The 21,181-nt window shown below is 34.9% G+C and overlaps 1 protein-coding gene across 2 annotated transcripts in view; it reads right to left on the reverse strand.

Moving 5' to 3' along the window:
• Positions 1–2,642: 2,642 nt before the first annotated feature.
• LOC129800583 (kalirin) overlaps positions 2,643–21,181 on the reverse strand; it is a 105,958-nt gene continuing 87,419 nt past the window's right edge. Inside the window, exons 18-21 of one of the 2 annotated variants that reach the window (XM_055845071.1) lie at positions 7,395–8,250; positions 3,615–3,862; positions 3,003–3,543; positions 2,643–2,944 (exon numbers count right to left, since the gene is read on the reverse strand). In XM_055845071.1, coding sequence (XP_055701046.1) covers positions 2,831–2,944; positions 3,003–3,543; positions 3,615–3,862; positions 7,395–8,250 — 1,759 coding nt within the window. In that variant the 3' untranslated portion in view covers positions 2,643–2,830. Of the gene's footprint in view, positions 2,945–3,002; positions 3,544–3,614; positions 3,863–7,394; positions 8,251–12,612; positions 12,674–21,181 lie in introns of those variants that run through there. The other variant, XM_055845072.1, reaches the window with a different exon arrangement.

The raw sequence follows: 21,181 nt of genomic DNA on the forward strand, positions 1-21,181 counted from the left end.
TGAAAAGGAAGTTCTTGGAAGTCTTTGGAAGTGGGAGTGATCAAATATAGAGTTTTTTTTGTCTAATCAGAGGAACCAACATATAAGGAAAAAGTCGTTTTTCTGCTTTTGTAGTGGTAGTCGCCAGCATTTGAAAAAAGCATCGCCAAGATTGCTTTTTAAAGCCAATTTGTGAAGTTTAATTAATGAAATTCCAATGAAAATTGATGTTAACATTAAGGAAATAGTTTTTAGAATTAGTTTAGTGACATAGAAATGGTTAAAATGCGTGATTTGTTAGTAAAAATAGGCTAAATATGGGTCGCCCAGCGACTTTAGGAAAATTTCATAATTCTTTGAAAATTGTGAAGATGACGTGGAATATCGGTGATTTATGAATTAGAAAAGAAAATTGGAGAGTTTTGGAAGCATTTGAGACTATTTATTTTTTGAATTGTTCGTGGAAAATCCTCTGGAAAACGTCTTGAAAAAGTGCTTGCTTTGCTCGAAAAAATGAACCAAGACGGTTCAGTTGTCAAATAAAAGATGGCGGACGGTGTCCTTTGCGATATTTCTGTTGATATTTTTCACGTAATTTTACACGGAAGTAACCAAATTTCCGTAGTAAGTTCATTAAAAATTATTAAAGAATTGGCCAGTGAAGAGATTTGTGAGAAAATTCTGTGATTTTTCCTGTTTTTTCTTGTGTATTTTTAGTGAGAAAATTTCCCTCCAAAAAGAGCATGCAAACTACATTTTTCATTTGTTTTGGGGCTCTTGAGACCTTTTTTGGGGCATCTTGGCATACTGTCTTCTCAGGAAGAGGCCCTAGAAGGTTTAGGTAGACTTCCAGATAATCTGTGCACTTGTAAAAAACCTCCTGGACAATAAAATTCATTCCATTTGATCACCATAAGTGTCACTGAGTGGAAAAAAAAATCCTTTTTATCCTTCTAGAATTGGAAAAATTTCACATGCTCTGCATTGTAAGGATTCTAGAATAGTTTCTTTTTAGTTGTAAAGGAAGAAAACAAAAAAAAAAACTTAGAAGAAACACAAAAATTTTCCAATTTTCTATCAGTGTTCATTAAGCTACCTGTCTTTTGGTCTCAAAAAAACCTGTCTTTTGGTCTTCTTGCCTGCAAAATTAGGCAAGAAGATTTCCACAAGAATAATAAAAATTCCTAAAAACATTAAAAAAAAATAAATGCAACATCAGCCCGCCGGGGGGTAGGTGCAGGCCTGAGCTAAAAGAAAACCCGAATAGAATTTGGTGGTGCCTGTTGGCATTTTTCGAAATGTCGCGAAAATTCACGTAGAGAAAATGAGAGATTTTTTAATGTGAAAATTGTTTAATTCCTTAGAGTTAAGTCATTTTCACAAGAAAATTCTTTTAATGCCCAACGCACAATAACTTTTGTTAAGTAAACATGTTTTTTACATTTCAATGAGAGTGAGTGAGACCTAGATCTAGTTATCTCCCTCACTCTTATAGGAAATTTTGAAAACATGTTTACTAACAAAGTTTGTTGTGCGCTGGTCATAATAATTAAGTTGAATACAGCTATTTGGGTTAATTGTAAATACTTGTCGATATTACAACAAAAACTTTGGGATAAAATTTTGAGCTGGAAGACTCATATTCTTTTGAGCTGTCTCAAAATTCAGGATAAGTTTGAGAAAAATTCTTTTGTACAATACTATTTTGGTTAATAAGGAATGCAAAAGTACATATTACAAGAAAGGACACGACCTGCTAATAAGGATAAAATAGAGAAGAAAATATTTTGTCGCATTTCAGAGATTTTCCTTATTGTTTTTCCTTATTCGGGTCTAGAAATATCAAAAAAGTCACAATATCTGCAAGGAAGCAGAGAATCGAAAATTCACGATTTTTGACCAAAAATCCTGGAAAAATCCGATCCTGCAAAAATATCATAGATTTGGACATCCTTATAGTTTGTAATCATCCACAAGAATCGGGATTTTTATCGATTCTAGATAGTCCAAAAATATTCTTTTTTCCATGGGTACCCAGTGTCCCAAAGGAGACGAAAGAGTTAAGACAAATGGCAGCAGTGTGAATTTTTGTAATGGCTATTGTAATTTTGTGCACACATTTTTAAAAATCACTTTTCTTGTGCAAATATTACCGGAAAAATTGTGAAATTTTTTATTTAACATCGTGAAACATAAAGTAATTAAACAATTATATAATAATTACTATTCATGTAGAAAAATTATTTTTTTATCCATCAATTGGAAGAGAAGTCGATATTACAAGCATCGCTTGGTCGATATTAGGAGCGTTTTGGTAATACCAGCGTCTACCCTACATGCAGATTTTTTAAATAATTTTCCTCGGAGATAAACTTAAAGTCAAGTTTAATTTAAATTCAATTCAGTCAACTAAGCATGAAGAGCCATTGAGCAAGGTTTGCAATGAAAAAGTGCAATAAAGGCTCAGAAACCTTGCCTAAACAGCACACCGTGCAGAGAATTTCAAGACCTTTCCAACGTCATCTCATTTGCCCAGATTGCATAAATAATAGAGCAGAAAATTGAAGAAAATTGTGACATTGCAAATAAATTGATTTGCAATGTCGCCATCTTTATTTTTAATTTTTAGGTTATGAGAATCCCAATCCAACGCATAAAAAGACATTTTCCTCTCTCTCGAATAATACAATTTATTGATCATATTGACACAGCCAAGAACATTTTAAAGACAATATCATTAGAGATATTTCTTGTTCATTTTAAGTGCGCTCTTATGCCACATTTCCCGGCCTTTTCAGCCACACTCTCAATATAGTTTTTTTTATTAAATTTATTCCTAATTATTACTGGGCTAATTGTAATTGACGTAGAATTTACTCGTAGGAACAGCAAAATTCACCTTGGGTGTCCGTCGATCCACAAAATTCTGCAAGCGCGACGTTGTAATCACGGACACTCGAAGATTCTGCAACAAAAATTGCTCAATCCCTGAAATTTTAATTTTCTCAAATGGTTGTCCCTACCTGAACAATCCATGGGGCTTCTAGGCATTGATCTGCACTGAGACGCTCCTCAGGATTCACCAAGAGGAGCTTCTGCACGAAGACAATGGCCTCTGGGGAGATGCCCCGGAAGTAGTCTTCGGGGAAGCAATAGTCGCATTTTTGGATATTGGCACTTGTCTCTTCGGAAGAGTCATCCAGGAAGGGAGACACCCCACTTAGGAACACATACAGGAACACTCCCACGCTCCACATATCCGTGGCTGGACTCAATGGGCGATCACAGACCACCTCAGGAGCGACAAATTCCAGATTATTCGCCGGAATCTTCTCTCCCAGGGTGTATCTCACGTGATTCCCAAAGTCAATGAGCTTCAGCACCGGAGAATAGATATTGCTCACATCCACGAGAATATTCTCAGACTTAATGTCCAGGTGGACGATTTTGTGGGCATGGAGCCATGATACCCCATTCAGGAGTTGCTTCATGAAGAACTGAACAGTAGTTTCGGTGTATTCCTTGTTCTTGCAGATGTACGACAGCAAATACGGCCCATGAACGCTGCGTCAAATTTCATGCAACATAATAAAGTTTCATGCAATTTGTTTCATTCATGTTTCACATTTACTTACTATTCCATCACGATGGTATCTGTTCCCGGATGAGGAGCATTCTGGTAGAGACAGAGGCCCTTCACGATATTCGTATGCTGAATTGATGCAATTACTTTGTACTCAGCCTGAGTTTGAGCAAAAGTTTGAAAGTTGCGTGAGATTTGTTTCGATGCAACCAACTGGCCAGTTCCTGTGTCTCTCGCCAAGCGAACTACTGAGGACTTCCCTCTGCCCAGCTCAGACACAATCGTATAGCGATGGGAGAACTGAAGAATTGCAAGATAAAATTGATTTTTGACTTGGAAATTTTACAAAAATAAATTTCTTTTAAAATGACTTTCTGTAATGGTAAAATCGACTAAAAAATATGTAAAATGGAAAAAATCAGGAGGGTGCCATTAGCTCTGAAAAATATGACCAGTTTTAGTGTAATTTTTTCCTGTTTTCGTACACATTTCACGAGATATCTCCGAAAATACGTAGGCTGCCAATTTGGGGCTTTCGGTTGCTTATTCTATATTAAATTAGCTTTTATTTTATATTTTTAGTTTATTCTAATTCATTCCACAATGACAGAAAACACCGAATAAACTCCAAAGTTTTTTCGGCACGCTAAAAATATGGGAAACAGGAAACGTCATGCCCCTGGAAAAACTTGGTAATTAAAATAACTTCTGTAAGATAAGTATTTTTTTTTAGAAATTCCTCTCCAAAATACTACAATAATATGCTAAAAATAAGACTGATTTATTTTCAAAATAATTTTTATCTAAATTGGGAATGACAGTTGAACATTTTGAATACCATTTCCCTAAAAAGGTGCAACTGTTCTCATTTTCGCCGTGACTCTTCTAAATTTTGCCATATCTGTTCCTTATTTCGCCATAACTGTTCCTAATTTCGCCGTATCTGTGTCTATTTTTACCTTATCTATTCCTAGCAGGAAATAGACGGAGACACTGAACCTTTCTTGATTTTCACAATTTTATTTTATTTTCACAATTTCTTGAAACGTCGTAGAGAATAAAATTGTGAAAATCAAAAAGGTTCAGTGTCTCCGTCTATTTCCTGCTAGGAATAGATAAGGTAAAAATAGACACAGATACGGCGAAATTAGGAACAGTTATGGCGAAATAAGGAACAGATATGGCGAAATTTAGAAGAGTCACGGCGAATTAGGTATCGAATGTGGCAGGAAAAATTACGTACAGGTGGGAGTTGTTACACTGTACTTGAACTTTGATCACAACTTAATCCGTGATGTTCACAGAATACACCGTGTGACACAGAATTGTGTGTCAGCCAGTTGAATGGTGAACATCACGGATCAAGTTGTGATCAAAGTTCAAGTGCAGTGTAACAAGTACGTGTTTTTCCCTGCCATATTCGATACCTGATGCAGAGGACATTCATCCTCGAAACGTCGTAGAGAATAAAGTTGTGAAAATCAAGAAAGGTTCAGTGTCTCCGTCTATTTCCTGCTACATTCTGTCGAACCGAAATTCTTCTGAATTATCTATTCCTGTGTTAAAATACCGAGATCATTTTCAGGATTTCCGGAATCTCTTTCGTGTTCGTATAAGTGTCTGTTGTCTATTATTACGAGTGACAATAAGGTGTCTTCCCCTCTCAACAGGGGACAGTCTGGGATAAGCAGTAGATTTCTCTATAAAGTCAGTGGGAGGAATCAAAGTAAGGGAAGTACAAGAGCCTGCAGTCCCTGCCAGCCTGATGGAGAGAGGAACACTTTCTGAAAACCACTAGATAATTCCCACAGAGGGAAGAATTGGAACCTTTTGAGGCCGAGAATGGATGATCTGGTGGAAAGGTAGAGGAGAAGATGAAATGGCAAGGCCTCAGGTGGTTGAAGCGTTTTTTAGAGAGTCTTATGATCTTGAGATCTTGTGATCTTGATAAAATACAAGAAATTGATGTGAGTATCTATCAGCAGCAGTAAATATCACCAGGTGGAAAAGAGATTATTATAGTTCTGTCCTATTTCTTCCTATTTTCGTCTTATCTGTTGCCATTCTCACCATATATGTTCCCATTTTCGCCGTATGTGTTCCCATTACCGCCGTGTCTGTTCTCATTTTGCCGTTTGTGTTCCCATTTCTACCGTATTTATTCCAATTTTCGTACAGTCCATATTTTCAACGAATGTGTTCCCATTTTCGCCGTATACGTTCATATTTCCACTGTATCTGTTCTTATTTTGTCATATGTGTTCCCATTTCCACCGTATCTCTTCCAATCGGTTTCCATTGTCGCCATATATGTACCCATTTTGGCCGTATCTGTTCCCATTCTCGCCGTATATGTTCACATTCCCACTGTATCTGTTTTTATTTTGTCGTATGTATTCCCATTTCCACCGTATCTCTTCCAATCTGTTTCTATTTTCGCCGTATTTATTCCCATTCCCGCCGTATATGTTCCTATTTTCGAAGCGTGTCTTCCCATTCTTACTGTACCTGTTCTTATTTTAGCCGTAAGTGTTCGAATTTTCGTTCCATCTGCTCCTATTTTTGCCGTATGTGTTCCTATTCTCGCCGTGTCTGGTCCCTTTTCACCGTATCTTCCAATTTTTGCCCTGTCTGTTCCTATTTTCGCAGAATGTGTTCCCATTCTCGCTTTATCTGTTCCTATTTTCGCCGTTTGCGTTCTCATTTCCACCGTATCTGTACCTATTTTCGCCATAAGTGTTCGAATTTTCATTCTATCTGTTCCCATTTCCACCGTATCTGTACCTATTTTCGCCATAAGTGTTCGAATTTTCATTCTATCTGTTCCCATTTCCACCATATCTGTTCCCATTCTCACCATATCTGTTCCTATTCTCACGATATCTGTACCCATTTACGTCTTATCTCTTCCCATTTTCGCCGTACGTGTTCCCATTTTCACTGCATCTATTCCAGTTTTCGTTCTATCTGTTCCCATTTCCACCGTATGTATTCCCATTATCTGTACCCATTTCCTCCGTATATATTCCGATTTCTGTCTTATTTTTTCTATTTTCGACTGATCTGTTCCTATTTTTGTCGTATGTGTTACCATTTTCGTTGGATTAGTTCTCATTTTCGTAATCTCTATTCCTATTTTCGCAGCGACTGTTCTTAATATCGCCGCATGTCTTCCTAATTTGCTAAGCTTGTTTCTAACTTGCATTTGATTTGTCAACAGCGCATCAGAGCCTTCCTTCAAAACCTTTTTCATATTCTATTTCAGTTATTAAAAATTTGTTATAATAAATTTATAAATGTACTACAATAATCTTATTTTGTTTTTTAAATATTCCGATAATTTTCTTGAAAAAGAAAATTATTTTCAGTGAAAATAATTAAATTTAATTCTTTCGAATTTCTATGAACTGTGAATACCCGAGGGAAAATCGTAGATATTCTGTGAAAAATGATTTTTTTGGACTGTTAGAATTAATAAAAATGCCCAAAATCTAGTATATTTTTTCAGAAGTCTGAATAATTTCTGAAATAAAATATTTCTAATCAAAAAATGTCATCAAGTTTGTAAGAGGCGTGGCTTATCATTTTGATTCTTCATACGCGTGATACTATTTGTTCTTAGTTTAACCTCTTTAAAGGATTTTGCTGGATAGGGAATATATTCAGATTAGAAGCAATTCACAATGAATTGGGGGTTCAAGCGTTCAAGAAATATAAATTTATTCAGTCACAATCATTTAAAGGGGCGTGGTCTAAAGTTAACAAAGGCCGAAGGGGAAAAAAGACAAATATTTAAGGTTTTTTTCAAAGATTTTAACTCAAAGATACTCACATGCTGTTGCTGCCAGAGCTCCATATCATTTGTGGGAAGAGTTACAGAGAGACTGGATACGCCCGTGAGTCCAGTGGATGGATTCACCAAGCGGAATGAGTAAGTCTCTCCGGGCATGAGATTTCCCACTTCGTAGCTCGGCAAAACAGGTGATTTGGTCTCAGTGACCCATTCTGCAGCCCCAATCTGGCAGTGTTCGATGATACAGGGATTCGGTGGACTCCAGGTGATCTTCACCGTGGTGGAGTTGACAATACTGAGGATGGGATCATCGTGAATGGGCGTCGGAGATGCCAGAACAGTCAGTCCAATTGTGCACTGCAGATTCTGCGACAAGTGCAGACTATTCTCTACCCCACAGACATACAGTCCGCTGTCTGAGGTCCTGGTGTTCTTGACAATCAGCCTGGCTTCTCCATTTGGGGTCATTGAAACGTCAAATTTCTCATCTTGCCGAATGATAAAGGTATCGGGCTCAGTTTTGCGCCACGTAATCTTGGTGTATTGATGATTGCGAAGGCGACAGCTAAGAATAGCCGATACACCTTCCTGAACAGTAACATCCTGACTCCGGGAAACGATCTCTGTGCGTCCACTTCGACTTATCTGAACAACAACTCCCTGAGATGTGGCTTCATTGAGGGACATTGAGTGCTGGAACTCCCGGGAGAGTCTAGAGTCAGCTAAAGTGTTGAAATTAACCTCATCTGGGGCATTGCTGTTGCGATTGTCAGCATTCCATGCCCGACGATTGTCCAGTCGCGTGGATGGGGATGTAGGTTGCAGGGAAAAAACTGGCTGACTGTGGGACTTTCCAGAGAGATGATGCAAGCAGTCCGGGGTTGTTGCTTTTTGTCTTGGATAATTCGAAAAACAGAGAGGTTAGAAATTCGTGAAACATGTTTCAACGGAGGGAATTTTGCATTTCTTTGGTGTTTCAAAGAAGTTTCAGCGTTTTTACAAAATTCCACTCCACTTTGGAAGTAACGAAATAAAAACAAATAAACTGCACCAATTGAAATTAAGAGGTCAATTTCCAGTAGTTCTTATTTTTGTGCATTTTTTTTTGACGGGAACCAGAATTTTGCATCCTTTCAAATTAACCAATACAGTTTTTTTAGGTTGCCCAAGCTGAGACGGCGGCGGACGCATGGTACGGGAGGTTAAGTAGAATTATTAAAAAAATATGTTTAAAAAAAAATTGTGCCAATGGCGAGTTTAAACTTTGAAAACCTTGAATTGCCAAGGTCAGAGCAAAAAAAAACAGCTTCGTATAGTGTAAATGTCGTAATTCAAAACCATTTCCAGACGCTTTAACTTTGACAGAAGATTCAACACAATAAGTTCATATTTTTTCTGAAGAGAATTACATAAATTTGCTCCTTGACTCTTCTAGAATGTAACTGTTTAGTGAAAATTCTTTTATTATAATTTGAAAACTTCTTAAATACGAGAAAAATACGCGAATGTAAAATGCTTCTATTGGAAACATATTTTTCCAAATGGAGATAAGGGAAAGTTTCTAATTGGAGACAAACAGTGTAAGTGCAACCGCGACGAAAGGCTTCCAAAACTTTATTAAGTTGCTCTTGAGTGCAGGATTTGTTCTTATTCCTGGTCTTTTCTCCATTTCCATCTAAAACGATAAGAAAATCTCTCCAAAAAAATCATATTTCCGGGGTTTCCTATTGAAGCATTTGCAGACCCTTCAGAAAAAAACCCTTTTTGTTCACGAAATAGGTAATTATTTCATTTGAAAACTTCACGTACCGTTAACAATAAAGATTAGAACTTAATTTAACTAAAATTGGCCAGAAATATGACATAAATGTTAAACAAAACGAATAAACAACAGTCACTTCATTGCGTTTTTCATTGGAAAACATGGTCGATCTATGAAAAATTCGATGGTGAAAAGGTACACTTTTAATTTTTCTGAGAAATTAACAAAATAAAATTTGTGAATATTAATGTATTTTCGCTTTATTTGGAGCAAAATTAACTAAATAATGAAACTGTGGTATAGAAAATATATAAATATAATAATTTAGTACTGTATTTATCATGAAAACAATGACGTTTCCATTTGGAGTAGCGAAAAAATTCCATTTGGAGCAGGTTTTGAATTAGCTTAATTTACCCTATGTTCTTATTAAAGTAGCCCACTTTTGCTATGAACTGGCACAATCGATACGTTTTCAAGATTTCCGTAAGTTTTTCTTAATTAAATCCAAAAGGGCGTTATCTAAACATTTTCACTATATCTTGTAGAAAAATTCTAGAAGATAACCCCGGGATATTTTGGAAAAAAGGGATAGCACATTTCATTGTGTAAACCTTTCAATTTCATGACTTGTAAATCCAGTCAAATGCAGATAACGCGGAACATTCATCCGTAACGCTTTAAGTCAAGGAATGCACATGGGTTCCTCGGGTTCCCCATGGACTCTTGGGGTTCTACGTAAATTGTAAAGTATTCTCCATGAGTTTTTTGGGTTCCCTGGAAGTTATTATGGTTCTCCAAGACCTATCTAGCATTTCCCATGAACTTTTCGAATTCCTCATGATCCAAGCATTCCCCACGGATTTCTCTGGATCCCTGTGGGTTTTTGGGGCCCTTCGTGAAATCTAAAGTATTTTTCATGAATTTTATTGGGTTCACTGTGAGTTATTTTGGGTTTCCCAGGGCTTATCAAGTATTCCCCATGGGTTCTTCGGGATTCCCGAGGGTTTTTGGGGTCCTCCATGAATTGTATGAGTTTCTTTTCTTGGATTTTCCAGGGATTTCAAGCAGTTCCCATGATTTTTGCGGGTTCCCCAAGAGTTCACAAGCATCCCCCATTCATTTCTGGAGATCCCCGTGGGCTTTTGGGGTTCTGCGAAAATTCTGAAATATTCCCCGTATGTGAGAAATGAAGAGATAAAGTAGAAGACCAACGATCAAGTAATTTCGAAACTGAGCAACTGAGCAATAATTTTGTAGAATCTTCATGAATGTTCAAGTGTGGCTACCAGAGAAAACGACGCGTTTGAACTCCGAGAAAAAGATTAATATCTGTTCAAATAAGTCCTCTATTTACTTTAAATCCATTGTCAATAGTAAATTTAACTTACGTTTATTAGTAAATTAAAAAGTTATCGAAGAAAATCATCGAATTTGTGGAGAAATGAAAGAAAAGGATAAAAGAGTTTAGGCGTCTCAGACTTTAGACCCGTAGAGTGCAGCAGGAGAGTCTTTTGAGATAAAGAACCTATTGTGGTCACTCAGCCGAGATCGAGAAGCTTTACGAAATTGGTCAATTCGACCGGATTGTCTATAGAGGATTTTATCTTTATCCATTTTCTGGTCAGTTAAGAAGTTCGAGGGGGTTTTCATTTTGAGAGTGGAGTACTTCTAACGAGTTTTTGGTCATTATTCAAGAAGTTTGTGCGGTTTGTGTAATCACCGAGGGGTGTGTTATTCCACTGCTGGAATACCTCTAAAGGTTTTTATTATTACACAGGTTGGTAAAGCTCACATCGTGAGTTCCTTGAGTTCTCCAGGGATTATCAAGCATTTCCCATGAATTTTTCAGTTTCCTCAAGAATTTATAAACATCACTCATTCATTTCGTCGGTTGCGGCTACCTCTGTTGTATCTGAATTTCTTTTGTGTCAGCATTTCACGCAAGAGGGGACGTCTGTATTGTAATTGCTCCGAATGCGGATACAAAAAAAATGCAGATACGGCAGAGGTAGCCGCAACCGACGATTTCTCGAGGTCCCCGTGGGCTCTTGGGGTTCTGCATGAATTCTAAAATATTCCCCATGAGTTCCTTAGGTTCTACAGGGATTATCAAGCATTTCTCATGAATTTTTCGGTTTTCCCAGGAGTTTACAAGCGTTCCCCATGGGTCCCTCGGGATTACCGTGGGTTATTCGCGAATTCTAAAGTATACCGCATGAATTCCTTGGAATCCCTGTGAATTATTTGGGTTTTCTGGGGATTAGCAAGCACTAAAATGGATTGTTTGGGTTTCCAGTGGGCTCTTTGGGTTCTCCGTGAATTCCCAAGTGTTTGTCATGATTTTTTCATGTTCCACACGTGAGTTATTTGGTACACAAGCGTTCACCTGTCGATTGTCTAAGTGTTTGGAAGAATTAGGAAAAACTGTTAACATTATATGGGTTCCATCTCATGTGGGAGTGGATGGAAATGATCGGGCGGATCAAGCAGCTAAACAAGGAGCAGAGATATCCAGTGAAGAAGGATATTTAGAAAGATCTGAGGACTGGTTTGCGCTATTAAAATGGGAGAGTTTTACTCAGTGGCGGGTTGCATGGCAGCAGGATGAAATGGGCAGGTACTGCCATTCTATCCTACCTGATTGCAAAGAAAGTCCTTGGTTTAAAGGTTTGGGTGATTTAACCAGAGGAGTTATCACAACTATTGGCCGGCTAATCGCAAATCACTATAGACTTAAAGCGCATTTGTATCGTGTCAATGTTGTAGAGGATCCGCTGTGTCAGATGTATAATGTACATGAGGACATTGATCACGTCCTCTTAAAATGTCCGCACTTCAGAATTGGAAGAGATGAGCTAGTGAACTCCTGCAGCCGTATATTCCCTAATCTTTGTGTTAGGGACATTTTAGGGCTGTGTATGGAGCACAAGCTTCCAGGACTCTTGAAGAAGATTGTGGCGTTTCTAAACAGTAACGACGTTAGAATATAACTGATAGTGATAGAGTTTTATTAAGGACATTTGTAATTTGTATAATTGTTAAGTATTTGATTATAACGGGATCTTGGTCACAATAAGTCGATAGGCTTCAGACCTATATCAAGGGTAAGGGGGAGATAAAAAAAAACAAGCGTTCACCGTGGGTTCCCTAGGAGTTTACAAGCGTTCCTTATGGATTTCCCAGATTCCCCATTTGCTCTTCGAGTTCTTCATCGCGTTTCCTGGATTCCCAAGCATTCCCGATTAGATTGATTCACGTTCCCCGCCATTCCCCGCAAATAGCCACTTTTTTTTGTTTGTTAAAATGCCCTACACAAGATGGCGCTTTTACCTAGTCTCCAAAAACACTAATATATTATCATAAATCTCTCCAAAATCTTTTACCAAGAATAACCCCGAAATATATCAACAATTTTTATTAATTTATTTTGGCATATGGAAAATGTTTACTGAAAATTGACCTCTAAATTGTAGCAAATTGTGATCTACCTACTTTATTGAGAGAGAACAATTTCTGTACAAACTGTTGAGCAAGTTGTTAGAGAATGAGATGGCTAAAGAGAGATTGAGATTATTCCAAAATTAGAGTCATTTGCGCTCACGCAGTGTTAATGTTATATCCAAAAGAAGCTGGCTACGGATTTTCTATGGATTTGTCCAATTTGTTGGCATGCAATACAGAGAAAAAATATTGTTAGAATAATTAGCAAAAGATTGACTACAAATTAGTTATTCACACAATTTGCAGGAAGCAACTACTTTTTACTTATTTCCATTTTTATTATCAATTTAATATACATTTCTAATATATGAATATTTACATGATAACATCAAAGCATTTTTGGTTGATTTTTTTTTGGTGTTTTTTTTCTTCTTCACTTTTAATTCTTTCTGTTTTGCTTCTTCATTCGAACTAAAAAATTTTTCAACCCAAAATTTTTCTCACATTTTTTTTATTTGGTCTTTTAGCAATCGTCCCATTTTTTGAACGATGTTTTTTTTTTCTCTTCTTGCATTTTTTTTGTCATAGAAGTTTTTCCAATTAGGAAAGGAAAGTAGTTTAAAAAAACCTAATGTTTCGTGGAAATTTTCCAATAAATTCAAAAAAATACTTCTAAATATTTACACAAAAAAATTTAATACTTTCCACAAATAATACGTTTTTTTTCTTTTAGGAAAAAAGCATTAAGTTTTCTGTTGTTTTTTTTAATGTTGTGTTTTCTTCTAAGCAACACGATGATCTTCTTTCACTAATATTTTATCAAAAATATCGTCTCTTCCTACTTTTGTCCCTTGATTCAAGTTTCTTGTTTTTAAATCGTCCTCTTCCATCGCTACATTATATTTTCTCTCTTTCTTCAAGTGCTATATTTTTAATGTAAAATTAATTTGTTTAAAAAAATTCTACATTGTGTCTTTTTGGTTTTTTTTCATCTTCTCCATCTCTAACCCTCTTTTTCTTTTATCAATTCATTATCTCTTCACGTAGGCATAAATATATTTATAAGTCCATGTAGAATATTTTTGTTTTTTCATTTTTTTAAATACATTTAATATTGTTTTATTCATTTGTTATTTGTTTTCTTTTTATTCTTTTATAAATATTTACATTTTAATACCTTCAATGTTTTCTTTTTAGTTATTTTTTTTCGTTACTCATTTTTCTTTCCTATATATACTGCAGTGTTGAGAAGAATTTTAAAAAGTGTTTTTTTTTTCCTTAAGCAAAGAATCAAGAATTTGTTTTGCTTAATTTTAAAGAAGGAAACTTTTTTTTTAAATGCATTTCAAAAGAGTGACCTCCATTTTTTCATCAAATATAGAAGGTGCTTATTGAAAGTATTAGATTAGCAAGGGAAGTTTTGTTTTTTGTTTTTTTTCTTTAAATTTTCAAAATTTTATTCCGAATTTCCCCAGCGGTTGATTTTTATGCTTCTACATTTTTTTTTAAATATTTTTTTTATCCTCAAATATCCCTAATAAAAAACAGACTACAACGATATACAATATTTGAAAGGAGGGTGATTTTTTTGCATACCTTGGAATTTGAATTATTTCGATATCTCTTTTTGTTAATATATTTTTTTTAATATATCCCATAATCACATTACTATTAAATATAGAAACACTAACATTGAGTAGAGATGATGAATATTTTTTTGTCCTTCTTGCTATTCATTTTAATTTTAGCAGAGATTTTTTTGTTAAATTTTTACTAATTTATGTTTTTTCTTTAAAATTTCAAACAGGAATTCTCCACCATTTGTTGTTTTTTTTTAGTTTATTTACCTAAAAATTCATCTCAAATTGTTTGTTGATAAAATTTTGTTTTAGTCTAAAAATAGCCGAAATAAATGGTCGACAATCACTTTGTGAGAGTTTTCTCTTTTTTTCAAATTTTATTTCTCACTTTTTTTTTTTTTTTCTTTTAGAATTAAAATACTTCACACACATTTCTCCAAAAATATCCAATTGCAAGTTGGTTAGGGTAGGATTTTTTTTTGTTTTCTTAAAAAATGTGTCGACAAAACTCGGGAATAGAAAAAGTGCTTGTCTTTTTGTATATTGCTTTAGCGCGTATTTTTATTTTATTTATTTTTTGGAGAAAATACCAATTTTCCTCCGCCTGCAGTAAACCTGGCTTATCTATAGTTTATTGTAATACTTTATACCACTTTATACAGGAAATCAGTGTCAGACCTTCTGAGCAAGATCTATCAACATGTAATTTAGACCACGCCCCTTTAAGTTTTACAATCAATTTCTGGGAAAATTTTAGAGTTTAGGCTGTTAACTAAAATTTAGAAGCTACGAGAGTGTTTTTTTTCGCAGTTACTCACCGCGGTGTCACATATAAGATTAATATTAATATTAAGAAAAGCCGGAGAGAGAGGTATATAGTATTCAAAATTCAAATGGAATATCACGTGTGTTAGAAAGAGTACACTCTAGTGGAGTAATACGATGAGTAAGATATTACTGTTCGTATTAATTGCTTTCTGAATCGTATTACTGTCAATTCGAGCAATTTTCCATGCGTGCCAACTGTGATTCGGTCAGTTTTCGAGCGAAACGCGAAAGAGAGGCATGATGAAACACTTGCTATCTTTTTTTGGCATTCTCGCAGTTCAGAAAGTATTAATCTTAATATTAATCTTATATGTGACATGGTCATCATCGTGGTGTCATATAAAATTGAAGTATACGTGTGCTAGAAAGAATCTAGACTAGAGGAGTAATACGATCAGTAAGTGTTCATATTAATAATTTACTGAATCAGCAGAAAATCAAATTGATGAATTACCGAAGTGTGCCAACTGTTTTTTCGGGCAGTTTTCGAGTATTCCCACGCCTGCCAACTTTATACGACCGTGTTCGCAAATTGGCAAGAGCGAGTCGGAGGCAAGATCAAACATTTGCTATCCTTTTTCTGATATTCTTGCAGTTCTGAAAAGTATCCACATTAGTGGAGTAATACGATTGTACAGATATTACTGTTCATATATCAATTGTTCTCTGAACTATCTGACAGGCAATTTGAGCTCATTTTCCATGCGTGCCAATTGTTCTTCGATCAGTTATCTATTAGTTTCCATGCTTGCAAACTTTGCATGCCAAGTGTTCGCAGGTTGGCAAGAGCATAGTAACATGGTGAACGCTTTACTGAAGTGATAGCAAAAGAGATTCTGTAACTTACGATAGCTTCACGTGAAAGGATCACTTTGAGGTTATGTATTTCCTTATCAATTTTTCAGTGAAATATGATGTTATCACTCGGTGAAGCCAGTAAAATTTTTTTCCATGTTCAGCTTGAAAAACAACACCACATCATTTCTAATACTCAATTCTAGTGTTTTTCATAGTCATTTATTTGAGATATTGATGAAAATCTCAAATTTAATGAAAATTTCAACACACTTCCATCTCACTTCACACAGTTACAGAATAACTTTTCTAGCAGTCGTGAAAGGAAGCTCGTGAACCTTTCACTAGTGGTTTCACTTCAATTTATACCCTGGAAGAATTCGGATGGGGCACAAAACTGGGCCGTTGCCGGGCAATTGACCGCGATAAACCTTTGTTTCCCTAAGGAATCTTTCTTGTTTGCAACACTACGGTCAGTCCCTCAAGATGCAATTGTAATAAGGGGATCCACTACAACCGTACATTCGTAACGATCGATGGTAGGGTAAATGTCCTAATTCAAAACCATTTCCAGACGCTTTAACTTTGACAGAAGATTCAACACATTAAGTTCAATTTTTTTCTAAAGAGAATTACATAAATTTGCTCCTTGACTCTTTTAGAATGTTATTTTTTAGTGAAAATTCTTTAGACATAATTTGAAAACTTCTTAAATACAAGAAAAACACACAAGTGCAAAATGCTGCTATTGGAAACATATTAATCCTAATGGAGACAAGGGAAAGTTTCTAATTGGAGACAAACAGCGTAGGTGAAACCGCGACGAAAGGCTTCCAAAACCTTGTTGACTTGCTCCTGAGTGCAGGATTTGTACTTATTCCTGATCTTTTCTTCTTTACCATCTGAGACAATAAGAAAATCTCTCCAAAAAAATCATATTTCCGGGGTTTCCTATTGAAGCATTTGCAGACACTTCAGAAAACCCTTTTTGTTCACGAAATAGGTAATTATTTCATTTGAAAACTTCACGTACCGTTAACAATAAAAATTAGCACTTAATTTAGCCAGAAATATGACATAAATGTTAAACAAAACGAATAAACAGTCACTTTATTGTGTTTTTCATTGGAAAACATGGTCGATCTATGAAAAATCCGACGGTGAAAAGACGCACACTTTTAATTTTTCTAAGAAATTAACAAATTAAAATTTGTGAATATGAATGGATTTTCGTTTTCTTTGGAGCCAAATTAAGTAAATAATGAAACTGTGGTATAGAAAATATATAAATATAGTAATTTAGTACTGTATTTATCAAGAAAAAAATGACGTTTCCATTTGGAGTAGCGAAAAATTTCCATTTGGAGCAGGTTTTGAATTAGCTTAATTTACCCTATAGATATAGAAGAACTTTCCAGATGCGTTAGAGATACTGATCCTTTCAGAATCCAAACAACAATGGTTTATAGCCAGTGAAGATGGCGTACTGCTGCGCCGAAAGCTCTAGCGAAAAAAATATTATTGTTTGATCTTTGAAAGGATCTGCATCCTTAACGCATCTGAAGGGAGGTTATTTTCCTATTACATCGTTTCCTAACAAAATGATTTAGTTACTCAAATTATTTAAAAAAAAAAATTTCACATTCTTAAAAATCGTTTTAAGACCTTGAAATTCCAAGTGGGCGGGGCTTAAAAATAGCTGAAGTATTATTATTATTTTCTTTGCCTAGATTTTGTACTAAAATAAGTTTCTCTTAAAAAAAAACTATAAAATTTCGATTTAAAGTTCCTTCGACTTTGGAACATTGGAGAACATATAAAATTCCTCTTAAAGCTTAGAGCAACCTGTTAGTAATTCTTGAAGGGGGCGTGGCCTAAAATTACTATTGAGCAGACTTGCTCCAAAAGATTTAAAACTCCTCCTCTGCAGAATGTGAAATTAAAAATAAAGTAACAATAAAATGTAGCACTCTCGTGGTTATTTTCCCATCATCTGATAGAAAATGGGATGAAAGTGAGAAAGCTTTTTGCTAAGAATGGCTGCTAAAAAGAGCAAGAACAAAGTGTTATACCACCTTTTCTTATTTATCATCATCATTTCACCCTCTAATTTTCTCTTGCCTGTATCGTGTAGTTGTTCTTTGTCTCTGTTGCATTTTCCTATTTAATTCATTATATGCACTACATTGTTAATAAAATTCCATAAATAAATGTTCCAGTGACACTATTTTTCCTTCTTTTTTTCCCCCTACTATGATTAATAATTCTCCTCTATCTATTGTGGCTTTTTCTTTTAAATTTCTTCTTTCTTTTATCATATCCTTTTTGATCAGTACATTTATATGGAAGATTTGTGAGAGTTAACATACAGTTTACAATCATTATTCTATTTTTATCCCTTGTTTTTTTTTTATTATTCATCTTCTGTTATTTAAAATCTATATTTCCTAAGAGATGTGTTATTTTTTTTTATTACGAGTGTATAGTATGATTTTATCGTTGGAATGATTATTATTCTAAAGGAAGAAGCATTGAAATTTCTTCCTGAAGAACGTGAGTGTTATGTATAAAATATTTGAGGAAAAATAGCCTTTGGTATTTAGTGATAAAATACGTTTTGTCTGAGTGATGACAAAGAAATTTCCCAACTCTTTTTATTTTCGCAGAAGAATAATTGGAATTGCAACAAAAACTTAATAATTTTAAACAGAAATATTAACCACAACCTCCAGATTGTACTTTAATCGATTTATTTACCTTTTCACAACTTGTTTTTTTTCTTTATTCCTGTACATCCTACCTCTGGAAAATCCCAAACGAAGAGGAATAGATAAAAGAGAATTATTCTCTCCTTAATAATTTTTCTCCTGTGAAATTTCTTTTTCATCACTCTGTTTTCTTTTACCTAGGATACTTTTTTTTCTTTTTTTTCAACTTTGTTCATGCACACGACATCAGATTTTGAGCAAAAATTCCATGCTTGAGTGCTGTTTGATTGAACTTTTTTTCTTTAAAATCAATTAAACAACTGCCTTTAATCACATAACCCCTTGCCTCTCTAGCCAATATCTCACTCATTCGTTTACTTTCCTCGCTGTTTTTTCATCCTTTCAAATAAAAGCTCTCCCTTTAATCGTTTTCTTTTTTTTTCTTTCGTCAATTGAGCTCCTGAATTTTACATCAGTTAATTATTTTTGAACTCACTGAATTTTGCATTATGGGCTCTGCACAATACTTAAGATTGAATTGATTCCAAAGTTATTATTTTCTCGTTCTATTTAGAGAATATTCCGCATTAGAGTATGCAACTGAAGAAGAAAATAAAGAAGAAAATTTTAAAGAAGTACTTTAGCTAAGTGCATAGAAGAAGTCCTTAATAAGTACTTAAGTTAAGGCATTTTTAGGTGAAAGTAGTGACGTCTGGCGGAAAAGCGAATTATTAAAATAGCGAATAAGATGGGCGCATATAAACCATTGGATAGAAAGAGGTGGGATTAATCTGATATGTCAGAAAATCATAACCCCAAAATGTTACTGTAAGTGAGAGTGACTTTAACACCCCCCTGTTCATAAGCTTTTCTTTACTTCTAACGACGGTCTTTACCGATCCGATCTACAGTAGACTCTCACTCAATCGGCTCTTTCTCAATCGGGCGACAAATTTTGTTGACAATTTTCACGTTTATTTATGAAGCTAATTTGCTCAAATTCGCTGTAGTTCTTCCTATTTTATCGTGATCCTTTACAATTGAGCGCTTTTTGTGGAATTTACAAAGGCTTTGACGCTCAATTCTATCGCAAAACCGGATGACATTTTGTCCCAAATGCCCAATTGAGAGTCTACTGTACAAGGAGGCCATTTAAACCGCAGCATTAGATTGATGAATGTTCCAAATTGTCCCAAACCTTAGAAAGTGCATTTGAAGGGATTTTTATATGCAAGTGATTGTTATTTTTTGTCGAAAAAACCGAAAATCTCCAAGAATCTTAGTGAAAGAAGCAAGGACAAGTAAAAATGAGTGATAAAAAGAACTATAGTCTATCGAAGAAACGTAAATATTTGCTATGTTGAATAATAAAAAATATCAGAACTCTGAGATTTTCAAAGTTGTGAAAAAAGACCTCCGGAACACGGGACACATGCCAGATTGCAAACACCTTGAAATAAAGTTTAAAAACTTGAAGCAGATCTAGGGTAAATGTCCTAATTCAAAACCATTTCCAGACGCTTTAACTTTGACAGAAGATTCAACACATTAAGTTCATATTTTTTCTGAAGAAAATTACATAAATTTGCTCCTTGACTCTTCTAGAATGTTACTGTTTAGCGAAAATTCTTTAAATATAATTTGAAAACTTCTTAAATACAAGAAAAATACGCGAGCGTAAAATGCTTCTATTGGAAACCTATTAATCCAAATGGAGACAAGGGAAAGTTTCTAATTGGAGACAAACAGTGTAACTGAAACCGCGACGAAAGGCTTCCAAAACCTTGTTGAGTTGCTCTTGAGTGCAGAATTTGTTCTTATTCCTGGTCTTTTCTCCTTTCCCATCTAAAACAATAAGAAAATCTCTCCAAAAAATCATATTTCCGGGGTTTCCTATTGAAGCATTTGCAGACACTTCAGAAAACCCTTTTTGTTCACGAAATAGGTAATTATTTCATTTGAAAACTTCACGTACCGTTAGCAATAAAGATTAGCACTTAATTTAACTAAAATTAGCTACAAATATGACATAAATGTCAAACAAAATTAATAAACAACAGTCACCTCATTGTGTTTTTCATTGGAAAACATGTTCGAGCAATGAAAAATTCGATGGAGAAAAGGTACACTCTCAATTTTTCTGGGAAATTAATAAATTAAAATGTGTGAATATGAATGGATTTTCGCTTTATTTGGAGCAAAATTACCTAAATAATGAAACTGTGGTATAGAAAATATATTAATATAATAATTACTGTATTTATCATGAAAACAATGACGTTTCCATTTGGAGTAGCGAAAAATTTCCATTTGGAGCAGGTTTTGAATTAGCTTAATTTACCCTATGTTACTATTAATGCGCACAATGCAGAATCGGGTAATAATCAAAGTACCTAATCCTCCTCGTCCAGTAATAACCTTTCCGATTTGAGAACTCTCTCCGGTTGAGGTTTTCCTTATCCGGAAATTAAAATTAAATTACCTTGACATTGCAAGGAAAGTGGACGTAATTTAATTCTAGTCATCTTGTTCACTGGACAGTTCCAAAAACATAGTTACAAAACAAAAGTTATTGTGTGCTAGACATTATGCCAAGCGCACAGTTTCTTTTGTAAACATATTTTCGAAATGCCTATAAGACAGAGCGAGATGACTAGACTCACATTTCATTCGGTCTCAAAAGTCGAAAACATATTTTACAAAAGAAGA

This window comes from Phlebotomus papatasi, chromosome 2 (assembly GCF_024763615.1).
Source record: "Phlebotomus papatasi isolate M1 chromosome 2, Ppap_2.1, whole genome shotgun sequence".
NCBI classification, from domain to species: domain Eukaryota; kingdom Metazoa; phylum Arthropoda; class Insecta; order Diptera; family Psychodidae; genus Phlebotomus; species Phlebotomus papatasi.